Here is a 25,828-nt window from a genome sequence, read left to right on the forward strand (position 1 = left end):
GACCTCAATTAGCAACTATCAGTTTTCACATGGCTAGGGACAATGAAATTAAATAGGATGAATGATCACAGCGGATGGGAGAGAATGAGTATAGTCTTTGCTTCACTTCAACATCAGGCCAGGACCTCCAATACTAATTCTATACTGTTGCTAAAACTGATACCTAAATATCAGGGATAAGTAGCAGTCAAATGCTGCACTTGACTGTGCTGGGAACACCATCAAAAATCATAGGTATGCATGGAAAGTAGAGCTGGAAAAGAAATAGAATGGGATTGAGGTTCTGCTGGAAGGGAGATGGAGTAATAAAGAGGTAGGCTAAGACTAGAAACTCATAACAAGTATGAAAGCTAAATAATAATTAAGATAAGAAAAGAGGGAACACAAAAACTCCCAGAATCTGAGCATTTATATATTCAAGTCCAAATAATCTCATATTATAAGAGCAAAGTCTGGCACTGTTTGATATAAATCATAGAAGATTCTTCTGCTGGTTTTGGGACACATGGATAACCAATATTAAAGGTTACAAATTCATTTACTGAGAATAATTTTAAATGTCCCTCATCTAGGAAAGGTGAAACCAACAGGCTATCAGAATGTCATATGCATTGTACCTTAGATATGACTTTATTTTGCAATGTAAGTATCTACTAGGGTATAAAAAAATGCATTACCTTGAAAATCTCTAAGCAGTTATTATCTTAGAGAATGGACACTCAAAAATAAGTCATCATATGGAATCCTGGTTCAGAGCAATGACTTACACTAAGAAGAGAGAGGTTTATTACCCAGCTAGGGTGAGGGAGATGACAATATAATAATGTGTAATCCTATCTACACAGCCCATGTAGAAGGTTTGAGCCTGATAGTCTGAGAAAAAGCAGGAGTCAATACTCTGATTCAAAGCTTACAGGAAGGAAACTTTACTACACTTTTTCTAAAAACATTAAGTAAACATAAATATACAGGAACACTACAGAAAGACCTAAATGCTCTGTCAACTTTAGGAAGAAAAGTAGAGTTTCAGGTTGCCAATGATCAATAGTAAAGCCAAGCACCCATGAACAGGTGAAGCAATAAAAGAAAAAAATATACAAAGCATCTTTAATGGGAAGCAATAGAAGAATGATATAGAACCAAATATTCTTCCAGATACCCTAGTCTGTGCTATATAGTGCAGAAGCCGCATGGGAGTATTGGGCACTTGAAATGTGCTAGTCCAAATTGAGATGCATTCTAAGTATAAAATACACCCCAAATTTTGAAGATTTAGTGTGAAAAAGATTGTAAAATATCTCACTAATAATGTAAAGAACAATACTTTAGATATATTGAGTTAAATACAACCTAATATTAAAAGTAATTTCATCTGTTACATTTTACTTTTTAAATTTGGCCAAAAGAACTTTTAAAATTACACATATGGCTCCCTTTTTTGGCTTACATTACATTTCTATTGAACAGCACTGTTATAAATTAGTCATGTTTAATGTGAAGCCTTAAATTAATGGACTATTCTAACATTTTCATTATTAGTTTGTTCCTTTAGTATTAAATTCCTCTTGGGTTCCCTCTGAATAAGAGCAATGACAGCTTACCAGACTGTCCAGAAAAGAGACTGAATCAAATTTCTGGGCAGGGGTTTGAGCCAGGATTGTTCTACCAAATGATAACCATGTTATCTCGGGCAAAAGGGTTACATAATAAGAAAGAAGCACTATGTACACACTGAACAGGATTTGACCAATAGTTTACTATAATCCATCTAGCATAATAATATGCTATGTTTAAGGGTTTTCTCAATTATAACCCAAGTGTTAAACTTACAAAGTAGGATAAACATTTTTCACTATGATTTATTCAAGTATACCCATTTTCAGCAGTTTTTAGACATTAAAATTTGGCCTTTTGGGAAAGATCTCACCTAACTCTAATTTGCTATCAAGGGAAACATACCTCTCTCACTGGAGCAAAAGGAGGTAACAGTAACTACTTTTCATGAGATACCATGACAAATTTTAAAAGACAGTGGAATTTTCAGATAATAAACACTAATACAATCTGGAAACAGTCCATAGTCCATCTGAAAACTTCAAGAAAATGTGGTTTTCGGAAATTAAGAATTTCACAAATAAGATGCAGAATATAAACACACCTAGAGGCCCCATGCACGAATTCATGCACGGGTGGGGTCCAGCCAGCCTGCCCCAATTGGGGCCAGCTGGCTGGGGGGAGGGGATGCAGGAGGTTGGCCGGGCACCCCCACCCCTGACCGGGATGGGGGGGTCAATCAGGGGCCGGGCTGGCCGGGGGAGGGGCCGCAGGAGGTTGGCCGGCCAAGCCCGCCCCCGATCAGGGTTGGGGGGGACCGATTGGGGGCCAGGCCAATGGGGGGGTGGGAGGAGCCGTGGGAGATTGGCTGACCGGCCCCGCCCCCATCGGGCTGGTTGGCCGGCTGCAGTGTGTGTCATAGTGACGGGTCGTTCTGGTCGTTCCGGTTGTTTGGCTTTTAAATATATAGATTACAAGACAGTAGTGACTCAAAGACAGAGAATATAGTAACTCTGAGAAAAATAATTGTACTATCCCAATATTAGAAGACTACTAGTTTTTAAAAAAATGCATTTGACTTAGCACAATGAAAATAAAATTGGTTTAGAGATTTAAAATTTCCTACAGATTTAAGTATTTCTCAAGTCAGAGTTCTTTGGCACAAAACAATTCAAGACTTTATATAGTGTCTTCAATCAAATTACCTTTGACTTCAGTAACAAATGGAAGAAATGGAACCAATAGAAGACATCTCAGATAGCTTAAGGAGAACTTTGGGTTCAGGCGCTAGCTGACTTAAGAGTGAAGTGTGAAAGTGCATCAGTTATTCATTAAAACATCTAGGAGTCTACTAATACCAAGCACATGGCATTTTAAGTTTAAGTTTTGGAGAGACAATGATGAATAAGCTACAACCTCTAAACATTAAAGGTTTATTCTCTGGTAGTTTTGTAAAAGAATAAGAAGTAAGATTGCCATTGATATTTCATTGTTTCCCATGCCCCAAATCAAGATAGTTACCCATTATCCTATTTGTATATGGAGGGAAGGGGTTGGGGATGGAGAAACAGGGGAAAAAAGAAATACCGAATTAAAACTTAACATACCGAATTAAAATTAGTTCTTAACTATTTCCCTGTAAAACTCTTAAGCTCCTTAAAGACAGAGGATGAAACCTATTCACCTGCCTATCCCTAACTCAGTGTCTGGCGCTCATTAATGGCTATTTCAGAACTAGATTAAATTATAGCCATTGTGCTAAGGCCACTGCTTTCTTTTTCTACTATAAACCAATATCGAAAATAAATGAAGATTAAAACAATAAAGGTCAATCCTTCCAGTGTTGTTGTGTTTTTTTTTAAATAAGCATATACATACATTAAATGTGGGTGTTTAAAAGTAATGTGTGTGTGTGTGCATATTCTTTACGGGAAAGCAGGCAGTTCCATAAAGCTAGTTTCCTTCCACCACTATTACTAGATCTCCCTCACTTCCCAACCCCAACCAGAAGTAACCACTACCATTTATTTTGTGTAAATTAGATCACATCATTCTGCAACAAACTTTTCCTTACACTTATGAGGTCTCTCCATATTTATATACATCAATTATAAAGCATGGCATAGTGGACTCTGGAGCCAAGCAACTGAGGTTCAAAAACCTAGCTTTGAATCCCAACTCTGCTATTTACTCCCTATGAGAGTGGGTAGGTTATTTACTCCTCTATGCTTCAGTATTCCCATATGTAAAATGGAGATAATGACTGAATATTTCTGAGTTCCTAAGAGGACTAAAATAGTTCATGTTTATAATAAAATGCTTAGAACAATCCCTGGGCATAGACAGTACAATATGTTTCTTAAAGTAAAAATAAACAAACAAGCAAAAAAGCCAACAACAATAATCTGAACACAGATCTAGGTAATTGTTATAGAACTATCCTATATAACAAAAGCCTAATATGCAAATTGACCGAACGGCAAAATGACCAGTGGAACGACCGGTCGCTATGACGTGCACTGACCACCAGGGGGTAGACACTCAACGCAGGAGCTGCCCCCAGCCCGCAGGCCCCAGGCCAGCCAAGGCAGGTACCAGTGGGGTGCCCCGATCGCCACGCCGGCTGCCCCAAGATCGGCCCTGATCACCGGCCAGGCCTATATAATAAAACCTTAATATGCAAATCAACCGAACGGCGAAACGACAACAGAACGACTGGTCGCTATGACACGCACTGACCACCAGGGGGCAGATGCTCAACACAGGAGCTGCCTGCTGGTGGTCAGTGTGCTCCCACAGGGGTAGCACCACTTAGCCAGAAGCCAGGCTCATGGCTGGCAGCAGCCATGGCAGGAGCCTCTCCCACCGCCACGGCAGCGCTAAGGAACAGCAAGCCTGGCTTCTGGCTCACAGATCCCCAGGAGGATCAGGCCTAAGCCAGCAGGTGGACATCCCCCAAGGGGTCCCAGACTGCGAGAGAGCACAGGCCAGGCTAAGGGACCCTGCCCCCCCAGTGCAGGAGTTTCATGCACCAGGCCTCTAGTCTATATATATAAAAGGCTAATAAGCAAAGTGTCCCCTCAGGAGTTCAACTGGGAGATTGGGAGTTTGATCGCTTGCTATGACATGCACTGACCACCAGGGGGTGGCGTGGAATGAAGGAAGGCCTCAGCTGGCAGCCAGAAGGCCCCAATCGGCCCTGATTGCTGGCCAGGCCTAGGGATCCTACCTGTGCGTGCATTTCATGCACCGGGCCTCTAGTTTTGTATCTTATTTATCCCCGACTCCTATCCCTGATAGACATGTAGACTCTTTTTCCAAATAAATCTCCCTGTAAAAATCTTACTGGGAAAATGTGCAAGTTTCCCAAGACTAATATCTTGAACAATAATTGCTGGATACTAGGGTAAGCACATTTTTAACTTTGTAACACTTACCCCATCCTGAGCTCTGCAATCTAATGAGTGAAAATTGATGGCTCATAGTTTTTAACTGCATTTCCTGCAAATGAGACTAAGCATCTTCTCAGTTCATTAGCCATTCCAATTTCCAGTTTCCTCTGCTATGAATTTCTTTAATAACCATTGTTCATTTTATTTATATTTGCATCATCTGTCTTATTCTTTTGATCTTTATATATTATGGATACAAACCCACTGGATATTACAGACACTGCACATATCTCCTAGCTGTGCTACTTACCTTTATGTTTGGTTTATGATGTCATTTATTAAACCTCAGTTTTTCTTTTTAAGGTACTCAAATTCTTTATCCTTGATGGTTCAGTCTTCTTTTCTTGACTTGTTAAAGAAGGCCTTACATATTCTTCTATACTTTCTTGTTTTAAAAAGTTTTTCCTGTTCAGTGCTTAAATTAACTTTATTGCTGTATATGGTTTGAGATCTAGTCCCTTCCTTCATATGAAAAACCAATTCACTGGTTCACGCTCTTTCCCTGCTGATAGAAAATGCCATTTCTAGCACTTACCAACTTCAAATACATATAGATCCATTTATTAACTCTCTGTTTATTAAACTGTCTTTTCCTGTATTAAGACTATACTACTTTAAATACCATGCTTTTATTTTACTTGTTTATTGAGATATAATTTACATAGAGTATACAAGTGCTGTATACAACTTGATTTTTAAATGTCTAACACCCCTTAGTGATCCAAACCAATATATTAGCATTTCTACAGAATGTTCCCTCATACCCCTTGGCAATCAGTACCATATTTTTAAGATAACTATTATTCCTATCTCTATCACCATTGATTAAGTCAATCTGCTTTTGAGCTTCCTGTAAATGAAATTATTCAATAGGTAATCTTTTGTTTCTCTCTTTCTTTGCTCAGCATTAAATCTGGGAAATTCATCCCATTTTGTGTGCAGCAGTTCATTCTTTTTCATATCTATGTAGTATTTCATTCTAAATACCATATATTTAAAAATTAGTCTTGATATCCACAGGAGAAGTTCTTCCTCCTTATTCTTTTTCTTCTTTCAGAACTCTTGGCAATTCTTGTGTCTGTATCTTTGTATATGAAGATCATTTTCCACACACAAAAAATTCTATGGGGATTTTTGTCTGAAACTACATATAAATCACAGAGATGTAATTTTAAAGCAATATTTATATTTCTCCCCCATAAATATAGTATATCCTACCTTTTATTCATGTCTAACTTTATGTCCTTCAATAAAACTTTGGGTACTTTATAGAATTTGCTGTAACAGGGATACTTTTTATTTTCTGACTGGCTATTGCCAAATGGAATGTTGATCTTGTATCCAGTAACTAAGTCCCTTATTAAAGTCAGTTGACTTTTAAAAAAGATTTTCTAGTCATTTGTTCATCTCCTTTTTCTTCCTCTAATCCTTTTGGATTTTCTTTTTCTTAACAGTACAGGTATGTGTCTTATTCTCAACTTTCATGAGAATATTTGTAAGGTTTCACCATTAAGCATGATGCTTGCTGTTTGAAAGACAACCTTTACTGGAAGAAAAAAGTTCAATTCTCTTCATGGTTTAAGGGTTACTTTAAAAAATCAATAGATATTGACTTTTATCATATATTTTCACTAGATCTTTCAAGATTTTTCCCCTAAGTCTTATAAATTACATTGATGGTTTTCAAATATTGAACTATCCTTATATTCTTATAATTATAATTTTTATATCTCTATTCATAAATGAGGTTGAATATAAACTTTCCCTTGTATATTCTTTCCAATTTAGGTTTCAGGGCTAAAAGTCGAATAAATGATCAGGGTAGCATTCCCCTTTTTTTCTTCTATTATCTGGGTCAGTTTGTATAAAATTGGGATTGCCCTGGCCAGTGTGACTCGGTTGAGCGACATCCCATGCACCAAGAGGTCTCGAGTTTCAATTCCCAATCAGGGCACACGCCCAAGTTTTAGGTTCAGTCCCCAATTAGAATGTGTGCAGGAAGCAGCCAATTGATGTTTCTCACATTGATGTTTCTCTCCCTCTCCCTTCCTCTCGCTCTAAAACCAATAAAAATAAATAAAATTGGGATTATCTGTTCCACAAAAGTGTACCTGAAATCATAATAAACTTCACATTAAAACTATTCCTCTGGTACAAATTGTATAGTTACAGAATAGTCAGGGGATATACAGTACAGCATAAGGAATATAGTCCATAATACTGTAATAATACCTAAGGTGTCAGATGGATACAAGATTTATTGGGAGGATCAGTTAGCAAGTTATATAATGTCTAATTACTGGGCTGTACACCTGAAGTTAATATAATATTGTATGTCAACTGTAATTTAAAATTTAAAATTAAAGTAAAAAAACCCTATTCCTTCTGAAATCACTTCACACTTCTGAGGATGGCTATAGTCAGACTCATAATGAAAATGTTGGTGAGGATGTGGAAAAATTGGGGCCCTCATACATTGCTGGTAGGAAAGCAATCTAGCAGTTCCTCATAAAGTTAAACATCAAGTCACCATATGACCTAGCAATTCCACTTCTAGGTATATACTCAAGAGAAATGAAAACATATGTCCACATAAAAACTTGTACACACTGCTGATAATAGGAAAAGAGTAGGAAATAATCCAAATATCCATCAATTGATGACTGGATAAACAAAATGTGGTATACCGTAAAATGAAATATTACTTGGCCATAAAAAGAAATGAAGTGTATTGGTACATGCTACAACATGGTTAGACCTTAAAAATAAGTGAAAGAGCTGAACCACAAAAGGCCATCTATTAAAGATTCCATTTATATGAAATGTCTAGAAGGGGCAAATCTACACAGAGAGTAGATTAGTGGTTGCCTAACACTGATTTGCGGAGAACTGGGATTGAGTGCTAATAGGTACAGAGTTTCTTTCTGAGGTGATGAAAATATTCTAAAATTGACTGTAGTAATGGTGGCACAACTGTAAAATACTAGAAACTATTGAATTGTACATTTTAAATGGGTAAATGGTATGGTTTGTGAATTATAGCTTAATAAACTTGCTATTTTTAAAAATTCCTCTTGGGGAAATTTATTACAGTTTTAATTTCTTAAATGGTTTTTATTTTCCTTGGATTTTCTTTTTCTTGTACAATTTTAGAATTATTCCTTCCCCTAGAAAACAGACCATTTCACCTGTTTTAAAAAATTTATATACATATAAATTAAGTGATTTCCTGTGATCTTTAAAATTACAATTGTACTTGTAATTATATTTTATATGCAATTGCCTTTTAATTATATTCCACTTTAAAATATTATTTATAATTACATTCCACTTTTAAATTTTATTATTTATCATCTTTTTCCTGGTGAGTATTTTCAGAACTTAACCAACTGAAAAGAAACAGCTTTAATTTGAATAAGCATCACTATTATTTTTATTATTGACTAGAGGCCCAGTGCACGGATTCGTGCATTGGTGGGGCCCCTCGGCCTGGCCTGCGGGAATCAGGCCGAAATCAGCTCTCCAACATCCCCTGGAGGGTCCCAGATCACAAGAGGGCCCAGGCCAGGCCGAGGGACCCCCACCAGTGCACGATCAGGGCCGGGAAGGGACTGTGGGAGGGCTCCAGGGCGTGTCTGGCCCGTCTCACCCAGCTCCAATAAGCCGGACCCCAGCAGCAAACTAACCTACCAGTCAGACCATCTGCCCCCTGGAAGTCAGTGCACGTCATAGCAACTGGTCAAACAACAGTCAGATAGTTAGCATATTAGGCTTTTATTACATAGGATTATAGTCTATCTTACCAAATTCTATATTTATTTTTATTTCCTCTCCTTTCTTTGGTTTTACTTTCCCCTTTTTGTAGTTGAATATCTAATTCATTTATTTTCTTTCAACCTAATACATGCATTTAAGGTTATAAATTTACCCTTAAAGCCCCACTTTTCTTGCATTCCTCAAGTTTTGATACGTTTTGTTGTAATTAAGCTCTAATTATTTCATAATTTCCACTTTTTTTAATTCTTGAAAAGTTCTGAGTCATTTTTTATTCAATGTTGCTTCTCTACCATGGTATCCTTTTTTCTGCTAATACACTTTTAGGTGAAATGTTCTTTGAAAAGTTCTCCATTGTAAAACTCTTCTTTAATGTAAAAAAGAAATTTCTTAAAAGTTCTCTTGATTGCCATTTTATCTACCAAAGGTTATCCCACTGTGCCTACCTGCATCAAAGCATAGAAAGAACAAGTTCCATTATTCCCATTTTAGAATTAGAGAAACTGAATCACAGTAAAGTTCTTTTTTAAAAAAAAAATATTGATTTCAGAGGGGAAAGGAGAGGGAGAAAGACATAGAAACATCAATGATGAGAGAGAATCATTGATCGGCTGCTTCCTGCACACCCCCTACTGGTGATAGAGCCTTCAACCCGAGCATGTGCCCTGACCTGGAATCGAACCATGACCTCCTGGTTCATGGGTCAACACTTAACCAACCACTGAGCCGGGCAGTAAAGTTCTTTTTCAAATACTTTCTCCCTAACTTTTTTTCTGAAAAATATCAAAGCCACATAAGAGTTAAAAGTACAATGTATATCTATATACCCTTCACCTAGACTCAAAATTAACTTTTGCAACATTTTCTTTATCTTTCTTTTTATTTCTCTTTATATATACACTAGAAGCCTGGTGATGAATTCGTGCACAGGTGGGGTCCAGCCGGTCCGCCCCGATGGAGGCCAATAGGGCCGGGCCAGCAGGTGGTAGGGGATGTGGGGGGGGGGGCGGTTGGGGCCAGGGCCAGACAGGGGGAGAGGCCATGGGCAGTTGGCCAGCCAGCCCCGCCCCCTGGTCTAACTCCTGGTCGAGGGGACAATTTGCATACTAGCCTTTTATTATATATTAGAGGCCCAGTGCACGAAATTCATGCACGGGGGGGGGGGGGGCGGGGGGGGGGAAGGGGTGTCGCTCAGCCCAGCCTGCACCCTCTCCAATCTGGGACCCCTTGAGGGATGTCCGACTGCCCGTTTAGGCCCAATCCCGGTGCAGTCGGACATCCCTTTCACAATCCAGGACTGCTGGCTCCCAACCGCTCGCCTGCCTGACTGCCTGATTGCCCCTAACCACTTCTGCCTGCCAGCCTGAACACTCCCTAACCACCCCCCTGCCAGCCTGATCGACGCTTAACTGCTCCCCTGCCGGCCCAATTGTCCCTAACTGCCCTCCCATGCCAGCCTGGTCACCCCTAATTGCCCTCTCCTGCCAGCCTGGTCGCCCCTAACTGTCCTCCCCTACAGGCCTGGTCGCCCCCAACTTCCCTCCCCTGTGGGCCTGGTCACCCCTAACTGCCCTCCCCTGCAGGTCTGGTTGCCCCCAACTGCCCTCCCCTGCCAGCCTGGTCGCCCCCAACTGCCCTCCTCTACCAGCCCAGTCACTCCTAACTGCCCTCCCCTACAGGCCTGATTGCCCCCAACTGCCCTCTCTTGCAGGCCTGGTACCTCCCAACTGCCCTCCCCTGCCAGCCATCTTCTGGTGGCCATCTTGTGTCCACATGGGGTGGCCATCTTTGACCACATGGGGGCAGCCATCTTGTGTGTTGGAGTGATGGTCAATTTGCATATTACTCTTTTATTAGATAGGACTAGAGGCCCAGTGCACAAAATTCTTGCACAGGTAGGGTCCTTCAGCCTGGCCAGAAATCAAGTCCAATCTGTGGGGCGACTGGCGGGGCAATCAGGGGGCCCCCGCTGGCACCTGCCTTGGCCAACCTGGTGCCGCCTGCTTGCTGGCCCCACCCACCGCCGGTCATCTACCTCTGTGGGAGGCGACCAGCGGGGCAATCAGGGGGATCCCACTGGCACCCACCTTGGCTGGCCTGGGGCCTGCAGGCTGGGGGCAGCTCCTGTGTTGAGCATCTTCCCCTGGTGGTCAGTGGGTGTCACAGCGACCGGTCGTTCTACCATTCGGTTGATTTGCATATTAGGCTTTTATTATATAAGAAGATATATACACACACCACACCCAAATACCCGCATTTTATTTTCTGAGCACATTCCTAAACCCATTGTGATACTTCAATTATAAATATTTCAGTATAGACCTCTAACGAATAAGGGCATTCTCAATATAACCATCATACCATTATCAAACCAAAGAAACCATGCAATTAAATAGTGTCTTACGTGGATGTGCGTAAGCAGACTCAAAACAAGCAATGAAGTCATCTGACTTTTGTTCTTTATCTTGGCTTGTCTAATGGACCTGAAATGGCTCTCTAGTGAATTATTTAGAAGTGATACTCAATCTGTCAAGGAACATTTCCTTCCTCAATGACCTTGAAAACAGATTTCATTTACTGCATCATCAAAATTAAGCAACAACCTTCTAAAATAGTCAAACCTCAAAAAATCAAGTACACTGAATTTCCAGTTTGCTTTCTAATGCTTCACAAAGTCTTAAAGTAAAGCCAATCAACTTAACTTTCAAAACTATACATTCCTTGTAATGTTCCATAGGAGAAGTTTATATTGTACTAAACAATAATTTCACTATACTATTTTTATAGGGAAAAAAAACTGTTGTTCTTAAGAAAAACATACAGTACAAATGGCATTGATAAGCCAAATAAGCCTGTTTATAAATGAAAAAAAAAAAACAGTTAAGTATAGTTGTGAATTTAGATTAAAAAAAACACATGATTTTTTTCAGTGGATATAATTTAATCTCAGTCACTGATGTTAGAGACTAAATAAGATAAAGAACAATAAAATCCTATCCTTGATGCCCTGGCCTGTGTGGCTCAGTTGGTTGGAGCATTGTCCTGTATACCAAAAGGTTGCAGGGTACATACCTAGGTTTTGAGTTCAATCCTTGGCCAGGGCACATAAGAAAGACAACCAATGGATGTTCTCTCCCACGCTGTCTCGTTGTCTCTCTCTCTCTCTCTCTCTCTCTCTCTCTCTCTCTCTCTCTTCTTTCTCCCCCTTTCTCTCTCTCTAAAATCAATGAGCATATCCTCAGGTGAAGACTTATAAAAAAGACCATACAAGTCAGTTTAAGAGGTTTATTTCTAAAGAAACAGCAATATAACTTGAAGCTAATATTTAAAAGCTAAACTGTATCATACAAATAAGAATTATACCTATAATCACAGAAGTGTTTAAGATCAATCTATTATTAATTAGCTAATAAGAAGAGTGTTTACTATGTACTACTAGGTACTTTCCTAAATATATTCCATGAATTCAATCTTCAGAGCAATCTCATGTTTCTACTCACTCAGAAGTAACAGAGAGGTGCTAGCATAAAACGATTTATGACCTCAACCTTAAAGTAGAGAAAAGTAGAATGAAAGAAGGCCATTTCAAGAAAATGGAAAAGCAGAAACCAAGATATAAATATGACAAGTGTCCAGATAAGACCAAACCAAAGTTCCAAATTGCAGAAATTAGGGCTGGATAAATAGAATGGGGTTGGATTATGAGAGGCCTTAAGTAACTAGCAAATTATGACAATTTTATAAAATAGGTAGAGCAAGCAAGCACCACTACAGGCTCTTATGTGCTAAAAGTGCCCTTTTAGAAATGATAACCTGGTAATGACTGAGAGAGAAATGAGAAACTCTGTCCATTTCTAACATGTACATGCCAGCTCAATAAATTATCTTGTACCTGAGAAACCAGAGAGCACACACTGAACCAATAGCACCACCCTTCACATCATTAAGTCCATAAACAATAAACAAGAAAATGGTAAAAATAATTGCAGCATGCCCTGAATTACTTTCCCAATATACCTTCAGTGAAGTTAAAAGGTACAACTAAACTATGTCAGTAAGAAGTACTAGTCAAGTTATATAAGACTATTTTTGCTGTTCAGTACTATGTCAAAAGAATTTGGCCAAATTTGGCATAAGCATAAATTTTACAGTGTTTAGTGTTTACTTCAATAAAAGCAACATCACAAATGAATTAACATAATATTTCAACACAGAGACTCCTTGTATTGCTTTAGAACTATTATACTATTTACTATGAGGTAATAAACATAATTTTTATAAACAGCCATTACGTAAATGATACACTTTGAAATTAATGTCACATTTATTCATATACTATTTAAGAACTAGGTGTTTATTATCCATATAATAAATTCTATAATCCACATCAAGCTTACAAAAAGACTCTATGGCAAACAACTTCCTTTCTTTGTAATTAAATGAGCTCCTTCTAAAGAGAAGAAATGTGAGAAAAACATCTCAAACTTGAAAAAACTAGCTTACTTACCAGTAACTTGAGTTATCCTATTGGGTCTTTTCCCTCACAGATCCACCTCTCTTGCCCTTCTGTCCAGCATGAGAGTCTTCCTGATGGACAGCCACTGGAACTGAGGGGGCATGCAGTACAGATGTATATGTAAGAAAGTTGGGGGGAGGGGATTTGGAAGATGCTAGAGACATGCTTCAGTGCACTTGCTTACCTTCCTGAAATTGGAAATTTCAACGGTTCCTTGGTCCTCGAGGCATTCACAATAACTTCAAAGAATGTGGATCTGTGGAGATTACCCAATAGGAGAACTCCAGTTACTGGTAAGTGATCCAGCTTTTTCTTCTCTATCAGAATAAGAAGATTATTTCATTTTATTTGAGATTATTAACACATACAGAACTACAGAGAAAGGGTTATAAATTCACCAGATAACTACATATGCATGCACCAAAGCAAATACAGAAACTATCTGCTAACCACATGTCAACAAAAACTTCTGACATTATTAGAAACACAAGCCAAAAAAAAATATTTGAATGGTTTCATTTATAAAGTTCCACTATAATGGCAGTTATGTTTTAATATACAAATATATCAGTTACCAGACTATTCCATTTCACTGAAACAACACCATCATTTTTAATATTAGTACAAGGATAATTAGTTGATCAAAATCTGTCATTCCCTAACTAGCCATTGTCATTAACATTCACTGAATTTTGGTTTAGAGGCCACTACAGTGGATTAACAATATACAAGGCTTCAAATAAAAAGCATCATCACAATTCCCATTCAGCACTCAATAAGTCTTTAAAATAATCATTTGCCACCTACAACAAATCAACCATACACACATATAAAAGTATGCCAGGCCATGGACAAATAACAACACTGATTTTAATTTAAATAGTTGTACAGAGTAATATGGTAATATTTTTTATTAACAGTTACACTTAAAATAGTTGCCTAAAAATGGACGTGTCATTTAAAAAATCTGTTTCTAACAAAAGGAAAAAGGGTCTACTAAATAGAACTTCATCTTCAAGTTCACATTTTACCTTTAACTGAATACATATTAATCAGGTACCTGTTCATTTTAATGTGATACAGCAGTGATGACTTTGCAAACACCAATTCTTGTTGAAGATACAAAGAGATGTTTCAATAATACACCTCCCTTTTACCATTATGTTACTAAATAACTATCCCCCCCTACCCTCAAGAAACTTTGGTTTCATGGTTCTTCATTCTATGAAAACAAATTAAAGATAATGTATCTTCTTTCCTTTGTTTTAATCATAAACAGGATAAAATTGTGTATAAAATAGTTATTCAACAAAAAATTAAAAATGTAATTCTAATAAATATCTTACATTTCTATCTTGTTATAAGGTAATATTATATTTCATAAAGGCTAACAGCACATGTCAAGATTGTTTCTAGATTTCTACTTATTTTAAGATACAAACTGTCTGGTAAATTATATTCATTTTTCTATAAATCTGAATTTTAAAAATAACAGTACTTAATGCACTCAATTTTTTTTTCAATTTATCTTTATTGTTGGAAGTATTACATATGTCCCCCTTTTTCCTCCCATTGACTCCCTCCTCCCCACTCCCACCCCCTCACTAGGCCTTAACCACACTATTTATTGTCTGTGTCCATGGGTTAATATAAATTCCTTGGTTAATCTCCTTGCGCCCTTCCCCTTTCCTCTGAGAATCTTAAGTCTGTTGCATGCTTCCATGTCTCTGGATCTATTTTGTTCCCCATTTTATTTTGTTTTAGATTCCACATATAAGTGAGATCATGTTATATTTGTCTTTCTCTTACTGGTTTATTTCGCTTAGCATAATACTTTCCAGGTCCCTCCATATTGTCTCAAAAGGTCAGAGATCCTTCTTTTTTATAGCTGCATAGTGTTCCATTGTATAAATGTACCATGGCATTTTTATCCACTCATCTACAGATGGGCACTAGGGCTGTTTCCAGATCTTAGCTATTGTAAATAATGCTTCTATGAACATAGGGATGCATGTATTTTTCTGATTGGTGTTTCAGGCTTCTTAGGATACATTCCTAGAAGTGGGATCATTGGATCAAATGGCAGTTCCATTTTTAATTTTTCAGGAAACTCCACACTGTTTTCCATAGTGGCTGCACCAGTCTGCATTCCTACCAGCAGTGTCCTAGGGTTCCCTTTTTTCCACATCCTCATCAGCACTTGTTCGTTGATTTACTGATGGTAGCCATTCAGACAGGTATGAGGTGATACCTCATTGTTGTTTTAATTTGCATCCCTCTGATGATTAGTGACTTTGAGCATTTTTTCATATGTCTCTTGGCCATTTTTATGTCTTCTTTGGAGAAGTGTCTATTCAGGTCTTCTGCCTATTTTCCAATTGGGTTGCCTTCCTTTTGTTGAGTTGTATGAGTACTTTAAATATTATGGAAATTAATGCCTTATCAGATGTATCATTGGCAAATATGTTCTCCCATACAGTGGGCTCCCTTTTCATTTTTAAATGACTCATTCACTAAAACAGGGGCATCACACAGACATCCATTTCTAACTGTAATAAAAGGATAAATACCAAAAAACGTCATCTAGTTAACTTTTCTAGTTAACTAAATAGAAATCTTGTTGACTTCTATTCCCTGAAGAGTGAGCAAGTACATGGCATAAAGGTCCTACCTGTTTGGTCCTAGCCAGTTTGGCTCAGTGGACAGAGCATTGGCCTGCAGACCAAAGGATCCCAGATTCGATTCCAGTCAAGAGCACAGACCTTGGTTGCAGGCTCCTCCCTGGCCGGGGCCCACGTGCAGGAGGCAACCAATTGATGTGTTTCTCTGACATCTATGTTTCTCTCTGTCTTTCCCTCTCTCTTCCACTCTCTCTAAAAAAAGTCAAAGGAAAAATAGAGTGAGAATTAACAGGAAAAGAAAATGTCTTGCATGTTTAGATTGATAAAATAGGTACAAAAACAATAATCCAAATATATTATCCTTATGGTATAAGCTAGTATAAAAGATGTCATTAAGAACTAAATAGCCTAGCCAGCATGGCTCAGTGGTTGAGCATCGACCTATGAACCAGGAGGTCACGGTTCAATTCCTGGTCAGGGCACATGCTAGATTGCAGGCTCGATGCCCAGTGTGGGGCATGCAGGAGGCAGCTGATCAATGATACTCTTTCATCATGGACATTTCTCTCTCTCTATTCCTCTCCCTCTCTGAAATCAATAAAAATACATATTTTTAAAAAGAACTAAATAATAATTTCCAAATTTTATTTACAAAAAAATGCAGTCTCCATTAAACTCAGGTCTTATGTATTTAAAATAAAATCAAGCACTTTTTTTTAAAAAAACGTAAGTGAATTAAAAAGGTCTTGAAAATATTTTAAGGCAACCAAAATGGTCACTTAGACACCAGTATTGAAAGTTTTATTTGTCGGTGTTACCATGCCATAAGCTCAACTAAGATATAGATTTCATCAGAATAGCTTAGAAAAGAAATTCCAAAAATTAGGATGCTCTATTCAAAAGTATCCTGTGTAAGCTTTAATAGTCATAATGCTCATCCACAAAAAGGTACTCCTTAGTAATCAAGTACTAAATCAAGCATTTCACTAATGAAAATCTATTCCATCAAATCAATCTGAACTTATGACAATACTGCTCAGGAAACAACATGGTAGCAACTTTCACTTCCATTACTACCCACTGGTTTGAACATTATATTTTTCCAAGAAGTAACTTAAATTACAACTGGTTTTGATGATTCCAGATACACTATTTTCTAATTTTCATTAAGACTTAAACATTTAATGTAAGATGTTATGGTTGTGAAAGTTGTTCAAGATAAGTCCTGGACTTGGAATCCTGTTACAGTGTAATGAAATTTGATATTATACACATATTCACACATACATAAGTGACATTATTGAAGGGTTATATATAAATATGGAGGAATGTGTGAATATATAATTGAGTTGAACCTCAGTTAACCAAAATAAGGTTAAAAGTGAATTATAAACTTATTAAGTAATGTTATTTACAGAAAACTGTCCTCTTTTTGGCTCCTTAAATAGATCAGTAAAGTATAGAATCCCACTTTATCTGGTTTTTCTAGCTAGAACTCCCTCTCATTATTATGTAGAGGGGGAAAAGTTCTACAGGGCACAGCAGTTATATACAAAAATTCTAAGATTGGTACTTAGTCTTTCTTTTATACTTTTGACAAAAATTTACTGTCTATTGTGCCTTAGTTCCCTTTTCATTTCCCATGATATACTATCCTCAGGGTCCCAAATTATAAATACCATCTCATTTCCTAATCAAAATTTTCCTTTTCCTCAGTTTTTATCTGCCATTTTCCCTATATCAATCCATAATGACAAACAAAAGCAGTACTATTTTCTTGTTAATGCAAATTAACCTGAAATCAAGAGGGCAAAAAATATATTCATCTGTAAAATATGGATAACAACTGAACCTACTTCACAGGGCAGTTGTAAGGATTAACTAAGTTAATATAAGTGTTTAGAAACAACGCCCAGAATCTAACCATATATCCAACTATCAGCATGACCACCCAGAAATGAAATTATTTTCAAATGATGTTAAATATAACGTTTTTTAGAGGGATGTAATCTAAGGACTAAAAGAACAATAAAGAAACTCTAAACTTCACTCAGAGATTTATTGTTTACATTAATTCTGGTACTATTATTTTGAAACTATATTTTTATATTGCAAGATAAAGAAAATAATTGATGTTATTAGAAATCACAATTTGCAGCATAAAAGAGCTACAAGAACACATTAATATTAAAACTGAATTGCAAATACCACTAGACACTCATTTTTTTAAAAAAATACATATAGTTTGGAAATAGTTAATAAAACATTCTAGATAGTAGCTACTAAGTAAATCTCTATCGTTATCATACCAATTATATCTACTAATATTATAAAATCAGCTATAACATTAGATTTACTTTATTAAAGGAAGTTACTCAGACTTTAAAAGTTGCCAGAAACAGTCAGGCTGATGTGGCTCAGTGATTAGGCATCGACCCATGAACCAGGAGGTTACCAGTTCAATTCCTGGTCAGGGCACATGTGAGGTTGCAGGCTGGATCCCCAGTAGGAGGTGTGCAGGAGGCAGCTGATCGATGATGTTTCTCTCTCATCAATGTTTCTATCTCTCTCCCTCTCCCTTCCTCTCTCTAAAAATCAATAAAAATACATTTTTAAAAAGGTGCCAGAAACATTTACACAAATAATTTTTCATGTTCCAATACCTGATTTTTATAAGCTAGAATTTTAGGGATGCTGATAAATTCTTAATTGAAAATATGAGATAACTGCTCTTGACTGACACTTGATGGTAAAGATATTAATAATCAAACTGTTTGGAAAAGCTAAAGAGGCAAAATCTAGGACCCCTGCTCCGGACAGAACAGCTCCCCTTTCATCTACAGTATATTTTGGGTTTCCCCATATCTTAAAATGGGATACTTCTACAGACATTTAATATCATCTAACATTTTCCTGATCCTAGTCCAAAATGTCAGGAGCATTATATGCAGCCCTTTACACACTAATTATAGTTAGTATCCAAGTTAATATGCAAAAATGCCAACAATTATGTCAACATAATAAGGAAGTCTAACCTTTACTCTGTAATTACGTTTTTTCCCATCTTTTCTAATTATAATATTAAAATTAATCTCACCAGAGTCTAAGCCCTGCATTAGTTTTCAAATCAATTCTTAAAAACCATCTCAAAGATGTTAAGTACATATCTTCCATGTAAAACTGATTTTATAAAACAATGGCAAATTTTTCTAACATAATAAATTTCAATATAATGTGAGGTCAAAGTGACAGTTTTCAAAGTATTGCCTATGTTCTAAGAAATAACTTTGTTATTCAGCACTCATAAAATCTGAATCACGAGTCACATCAAATCAAATGTACTCCACGGATGACTATCACTTTACGGACCAAATACAAATTTATGGGAAACACTATGATTTGCTTGGTTAGCTGATCCATAAAGAATGTAATGATTCACTCCTCCTAAAAGCAAAAGGGCTTCTTCAAACCATTCATGCTCCTCCACAATTAACCACACAATTTTCCAAGAGTCTTCAAATTACTGGACATTTACTTACCATTTTAAAAGTTCTTAATAGCAAGATGAACCAATTTTAAAAATTAATTCTATTAATTTCCGTAGCTACAATCAGGAACTACCTGTGGAAGTACAGGCTTAATGATAGATATTACTAGATAATTAAAGCTCTCTTTCTTGAGAAACTAAGTTAGATACTAACAAAATTATATTCATCTCCCAACCTACCAATATTAACTCCTTTATTTAACCTATAGAAATAATTCAGAACTGTTATAACTATCATGAAAAGCTTAGTACAAGCACTACACAAGATTATCGTTACAACTTAAAAAATATATTTTAATGCCACAGTTGTTAAATAAACATTGCATAGAATGCAAGGAGAAATTTAAGGTTCTGATTAAAGTAAAGGCCATTTGACATGGCTGACCTTCTGAAAACATTCTCTTCCCTCTGTTTCTATAACTACACTTTCCTGGGTTTCTTACTCCATATTTAATTTTTCTTTCTCCTCTATTTCTTTCTTCTTCTTTATGGATGCTCTTCTACCACCACCAAAAAACCCACAAAAGTCTTTCTCAATTTTCGGTCCTAGGTTTTCTTTTCTCATGCTATGCAGTCTATTCTCTCCCTAATCTGTCTTATCACTCACATGTCTTCAACTCGGTCATGTATACTGATAACTACCCAATAAATATTTTTAGCCCTGTTCTCTTTCCTAAGCTTAAGCCCCACATATCCAACTTCCTCATAAGTCTCCCCTCTCAGATTTTCCACAGATGCCTAAAATTAAACAAATCTAAAAATGAACTATTACCTTACCTAAACCTGCCCTTCTCCTGTTCCCCCTATCAGTGAGAAGTTCCACCATTTATTTACCCAGCTACTTAACTAAGCCAAAATCTGGAATTCATCTTTGCTTCTCCCCTCTCTACAACTCAACTTCCTACCTCCTACAACCATCTCCAAGCACCCAATAAGTCCTATAGATTTCCTCCTAAACATATCTAGAATCCATTCGTTTCTCTTTCCCACTGATATTATCCTTGTTGGGCCACTAGTGTCTCTTCCCTTGACTAATGCAATGGCTTCCACTAAATGGTCTGTCTGCCTCTAGTTAAGATTCAACAAACAAGTAAGCAGGACATTAAGACAAAAAAAAAAAATGCTGTATCAACTGCAGTATCAACTATACATTGAATTGATGGCAAAGGAAAACATTTTAAACTGCTGAAAGAGCCAAGTATGAAGGTAACTTGGGTTTACATAAATTCTTTTATCAAATAAAACAGGAAAAATTAAACATACTCCATCCGACTCACAGATTCATGAAATTAAATTATATTAATGTCCCTTAACATTTTAAGCACCATGTCAGTCACCGGTAACTGACACTATACTTTCCGTCCGGACCTCGTCAGTCACTGGTGCAGCCAGCGTATGGGTGAAATTGGATATCGTGGGCTAAACGGAAAGGAAGACAAAACAGGCTTGGCTCTTAACATGTTAAAAAAGAAGTGGAAAACAGTTTAAAGCAGCCACAGAACCATAAATGATAAGGAGCCTTTGCAGTTCAGTTAAGCATTATCAATACCTATGTAAGACATAGAGACAGGCATTGAGAATTTTTATTACCATTATTTACAATTATTATCTTTATTATTAAGAACAGTGCTCATTTCCTTACATCATTAATCACCAAAAAGCCCTCTGGTTATATGACTACAAATGGCAAGGTGGAGATTTAAACTAAAATATGACTCCAGGACCAATGGTACTACTCTCAAGATTCGTCCAGGGAAGGAAAGAGAAACAAAACAAAATATTTTCAATACACTGTGTAAATACAATCATTACATTTTGCATAGAATGCTTTAAGAGTAATTGAAAGGGTATTCATTCTGGCCTAGGAATAAAGGAGTGCTTCTCAAGAGATATGATGCTTAATCAATCATAAAGAATTAGAAAGAAGTTGTGGAGGACAGGAGAGTGCAAAGCAGAAGTAACAGCATAACATGACACATACACTGAGTGGCCAGATTATTATGATCCCTGAATGCATAAAAATCGGGCCACTCAGTGTATATCCTATATAATAAAAGGCTAATATGAAAATTGTCCCCTCGACCAGGAGTTCGACCAGCAGGCAGGCCGGCCAACCACCCATGTCCTCGCCCCCTGGCCAGACTGGCCGGACCCCACCCATGCACAAATTCATGCACCAGGCCTCATACACACACACACACACACACACACACACACATATATATATATATATATATAAGATGACAGTATCCAAAAAAAGACCATGATTGTGCTGACACTCCAACCTTGAAAATAAACTTACTCCTTAAGTATGGCAAATAGTAAAAAATGCTGCTTTAAAATGTTTCAGTTCTTAAGTGTATATGCACTGCTTACCACTATTACACTACCAGGGTACTTTCATCTTTTTTTAAACTTTTTGTTTATTGATATTTAGAGAGAAAGGGAGCGAAACGTGGATTGGTTGTTCCACTTATTTATGCATTCATTGGTTGCTTTTATATGTGCCCTGACTGGAGATCAAACCCACAACCATGGTGTATCCGAAAGATGCATCAAATGAATTACCCAGCCAGAGCAGAAAACACTTTCTTATGCTCTGGTTTTGTTAGTTACCCCACTAGGAACCCATATTTGACAATAGGGACTGTTAAACCCTATATAAATTATATTACCACATGTGTATTTGATGTTTTTAGCTAACATTTTTTGAGGACTTACTATACAGTAGGCACTGTGCCAAGTACTTTGCAAGAATTATCTCATCTAATCCTCACAACAACTCTATCAGGTAGGTGTTACCATCTCCACTTTACGAATGAAAAAACTGAAGCTCAAAAAGCTGAGTGTCTTTCAGAAAGTCACACAGTCAGTAAATGGTGAGATCAATATTTAAACCCAAAGAGTGGAACTCCAGAGTCTAAACTCTTCACCACAATACTACATAATTGTAGGGAGTTATTAAATGTTGAAGCTCTTTTTTTTCTTTCCGTTATCATACTAAATACACATAAAAATTTAACATAGATACATATTTGAAAAAAATAAAACTGGATATATTTTCTTGCACTAAGAATATGTATAATGAAATCCTATACAAGTGGAAAACAGCAAAATTACAGTTAAAATGTGAATTACCAAGGTATCCTATCTAATAAAAGAGTAATATGCAAATTAACCATCATTTCTCTACACCCACAAGCCACGCCCACCAGCCAATCATGAGCAAGTATGAAAATTAACCCAGCCAAGATGGCAGCAGCCACAGAGTGAGCAGGAGGCTTGGGTTTCCCCTGTAATGGAAGAAGCCAAACTTTCCACACACCCTGGTCGGCTTAGGCAGGCCTCCACTCAAGGCTACAAAGTTTCAATTATAGAAGATAAATAAATCCCAACAAAAATGGCTGTGGCCACGGAGCAAGCAGGAGGCTTGGCTCCACTCAAGGCTACAGAGTTTCAATTATAGAAGATAAATAAATCCCAGATACCAGGGCCTCCACTTGGGTCGCCGGGGGGCGTGGCCAGCCTGCAAACCACCACAGGCCCCTTGCCCAGGGCGCCCCATGCCCCAAGAGAACCCCCACCCTGATCTGGGACACCCTTCAGGGCAAACCAGCTGGCCCCCACCCGTGCATCAGGCCTCTATCCTATCTAATAAGACTAATATGCAAATTGACCATCATTCCACACAAGATGGCTGTCCCCATGTGGTCAAGATGGCTGCCCCATGTGGACACAAGATGGCCACCACAAGTTGGCCAGCAGGGGAGGGCAGTTGGGAGGGACCAGGCCTGCAAGAGAGGGCAGTTGGGGGCGATCAAGCCTGCAGGGGAGGGCAGTTAGGGGTGACCAGGCTGGCAGAGGAGGGAAGTTGGGGGCGACCGGGCCTGCAGGGAAGGGCAGTTGGGGGAGGACCCAGGCCTGCAGGGGAGAGCAGTTGGGGGGGGGGGGGAACCAGGCCTGCAGGGGAGGGCAGTTAGGGGCAAACAGGCTGGCAGGGGAGCAGTTAAGCATCAATAAGGCTGGCAGGGGAGTGGTTAGGGGGTGATCAAGCTGGTAGACAGAAGCGGTTAGGGGCAATCAGGAAGGCAGGCAGGTGAGCAGTTGGGAGCCAGCAATCCTGGATTGTGAGAGGAATGTCCGACTGTCCGTTTAGGCCCAATTCTACCAGGATAGGGCCTAAACGGGCAGTCGGACATCCCTTGAGGGGTCCCAGATTGGAGAGGGTGCAGGCTGGGCTGAGGGACACACACCCCTGTGCACCAATTTTGTGCACCGGGCCTCTAGTATTATATAAAAATGCTGTGTAATCAAAGACATTAAGTTTATGGAAAATTGGCAACAAGGGAATAGTGACCAAATTTGCTAACGAGTTCTCGTAGATAATAGAATAGTCTTATAAATTTTAACAAAAGTAATACTTGATGACATTGTTAATTCATTTTGCATCTATAAACTGTACTGCTCATTACTCATCTAATCAGATTATGTGCCTTTGGACCTTACCAGCCCTGGTCTTCAAAAAGAGCAATATGTCTAATAAAAAGGATGAGAATAAAGGAAAGATACAGTGAAGTAAGGAAGGAGAAAAGGCTTTTCAAGAGAGAGCTTCAAATCTCCCTGCCACTACACAAAATTCATTATCAACTCTTCCCTTTGAAATGTGAGACTAAGAAGTCCAGTCACAACCCAGTAATGCTTAACAGAAGAATCTGAGTTGTAGAAGGCTAAATGGATGGAACAAGGCAATGATTTTCAACCAAGAAAAATCCTAATAAATAAAATGAGTGTAGGTGATCTGGCTGAAGGTACTGGCACCCTGTGAGACAATTCCATGAGACCTCAGGGTTCTAATCAACACAATTAAAAACCCCTAGGCCCTTCTGAGGGAAGGCCAGCTATCTTCTACTCCAAGAAACTTACTTGATTCTACCTGGCAAACCCATCTACTCCTACTCCCTATTTCCTCACAGGAGGCTTCCAGAGCCAGCCCTGAATGAGCTATATGGCTGAAGGAATGTATGGTTGTGTATGAATAAACAGAAGCAAGGACAAAAGGTGTTAACAGAGGAGTCATTTTTGGACATAAAAGTTCATAAGTGGAGTGTTGGCCGAACAGAGAAGGGGCACCATAAACAAAGACATACCCACACACTCACATGCCTGTATACACATGCATGCCCACATACACGCATACTTGCAACCCTTCCTGCACACACAATAAAGGGGGAGGAGCCCTTGGAGAAAAGTAGAGCAAGTTGAATGAACATCTCAGAACCTCACCCAGCTCATCTTATCCTGAAAAAAACTATAGAGCAGTGCTCCTCAAATTTTAAGGTGTGTATGAATAATCCAGGGATCCTGTTAAAATGGAGGTTCTGACTTAATAAATCCTTGGTGGGGGCCAGAGATTCATTTCCTTTTTTTTTTTTAATCTTTATTGTTGAGATTATTACAGATATCCCTCTTTTTCCCCCATAGCTCCCACCACCCGGCTCCCACCACACCCCAGGCCCTCACCCCTCTATTGTCTGTGTCCATAGGTACTGCATACATGCATAGAAGATCTTTGTCTAATCTCTTCCCGCACTCCCCCACACCCCTTTCCCTCTGAGAATTGTCAGTCTGTTCCATTTCTTCCATGCCCCTGATTGCATTCCATTCACCAGTTTATTCTGTTCATCAGATTTTTATTCGATTTTTAGATTCACTTGTTGATATATATTCGTTGTCACTTTGTTGTTTATGACTTTTTATCTTTACCTTCTTCTTCTTCCTCTTCTTAAATAATACCCTTCAGCATTTCATATAATACTGGCTTGGTGGTCATGAACTCCTTTAGCTTTTTCTTGTCTGTGAAGCTCTTTATCTGACATCCAATTCTAAATGATAGCTTTGCTGGGTAGAGTATTCTTGGTTGTAGGTTCTTGCTATTCATCACTTTGAATATTTCTTGCTACTCCCTTCTGGCCTGCAGAGTTTCTGTTGAAAAATCAGCTGAAAGTCGTATGTGTACTTTCTTGTAGATAACTATTTTTTTTCTTGCTGCTTTTAAGATTCTCTCTTTGTCTTTTGCCCTTGGCATTTTAATTATGATGTGTCTTGGTGTGGTCCTCTTTGGATTCCTTGTTTGGGGTTCTCTGTGCTTCCTGGACTTGTAAGTCTATTTCTTTTACCAGGTAGGGGAAGTTTTCTGTCATTATTTCTTCAAATAGGTTTTCAATATCTTGCTCTCTCTCTTCTTCTGGCACCCCCATAATTCGGATGTTGGTACGCTTGAAGTTGTCCCAGAGGCTCCTTACACTATCTTCATATTTTTGGATTCTTTTTTCTTTTTGCTCTTCTGGTTGGGTGTTTCTTGCTT

General features: G+C 38.1%; 1 protein-coding gene across 5 annotated transcripts in view; it reads right to left on the bottom strand.

The window, feature by feature from the left end:
- The window catches only part of YAF2 (YY1 associated factor 2), a 98,906-nt gene that overhangs the window by 53,955 nt on the left and 19,123 nt on the right, over nucleotides 1–25,828 (bottom strand). For 3 of the 5 annotated variants that reach the window (XR_013813674.1, XR_013813675.1, XM_079774301.1), the window contains exon 3: nucleotides 13,481–13,552. The exons of 1 other annotated variant lie outside the window; for it this stretch is intronic. Coding sequence is in view for 2 of the 4 variants with exons in the window: in XM_079774301.1 (XP_079630427.1) it covers nucleotides 13,481–13,552 (72 nt within the window). In the remaining 2 variants the exon portion in view is untranslated. Of the gene's footprint in view, nucleotides 1–13,480; nucleotides 13,614–25,828 lie in introns of all 5 variants that reach the window. One more of the 5 variants, XM_079774302.1, reaches the window with a different exon arrangement.

Source organism: Cnephaeus nilssonii (assembly GCF_951640355.1).
Source record: "Cnephaeus nilssonii genome assembly, chromosome: 6".
Lineage (NCBI taxonomy): Eukaryota > Metazoa > Chordata > Mammalia > Chiroptera > Vespertilionidae > Cnephaeus > Cnephaeus nilssonii.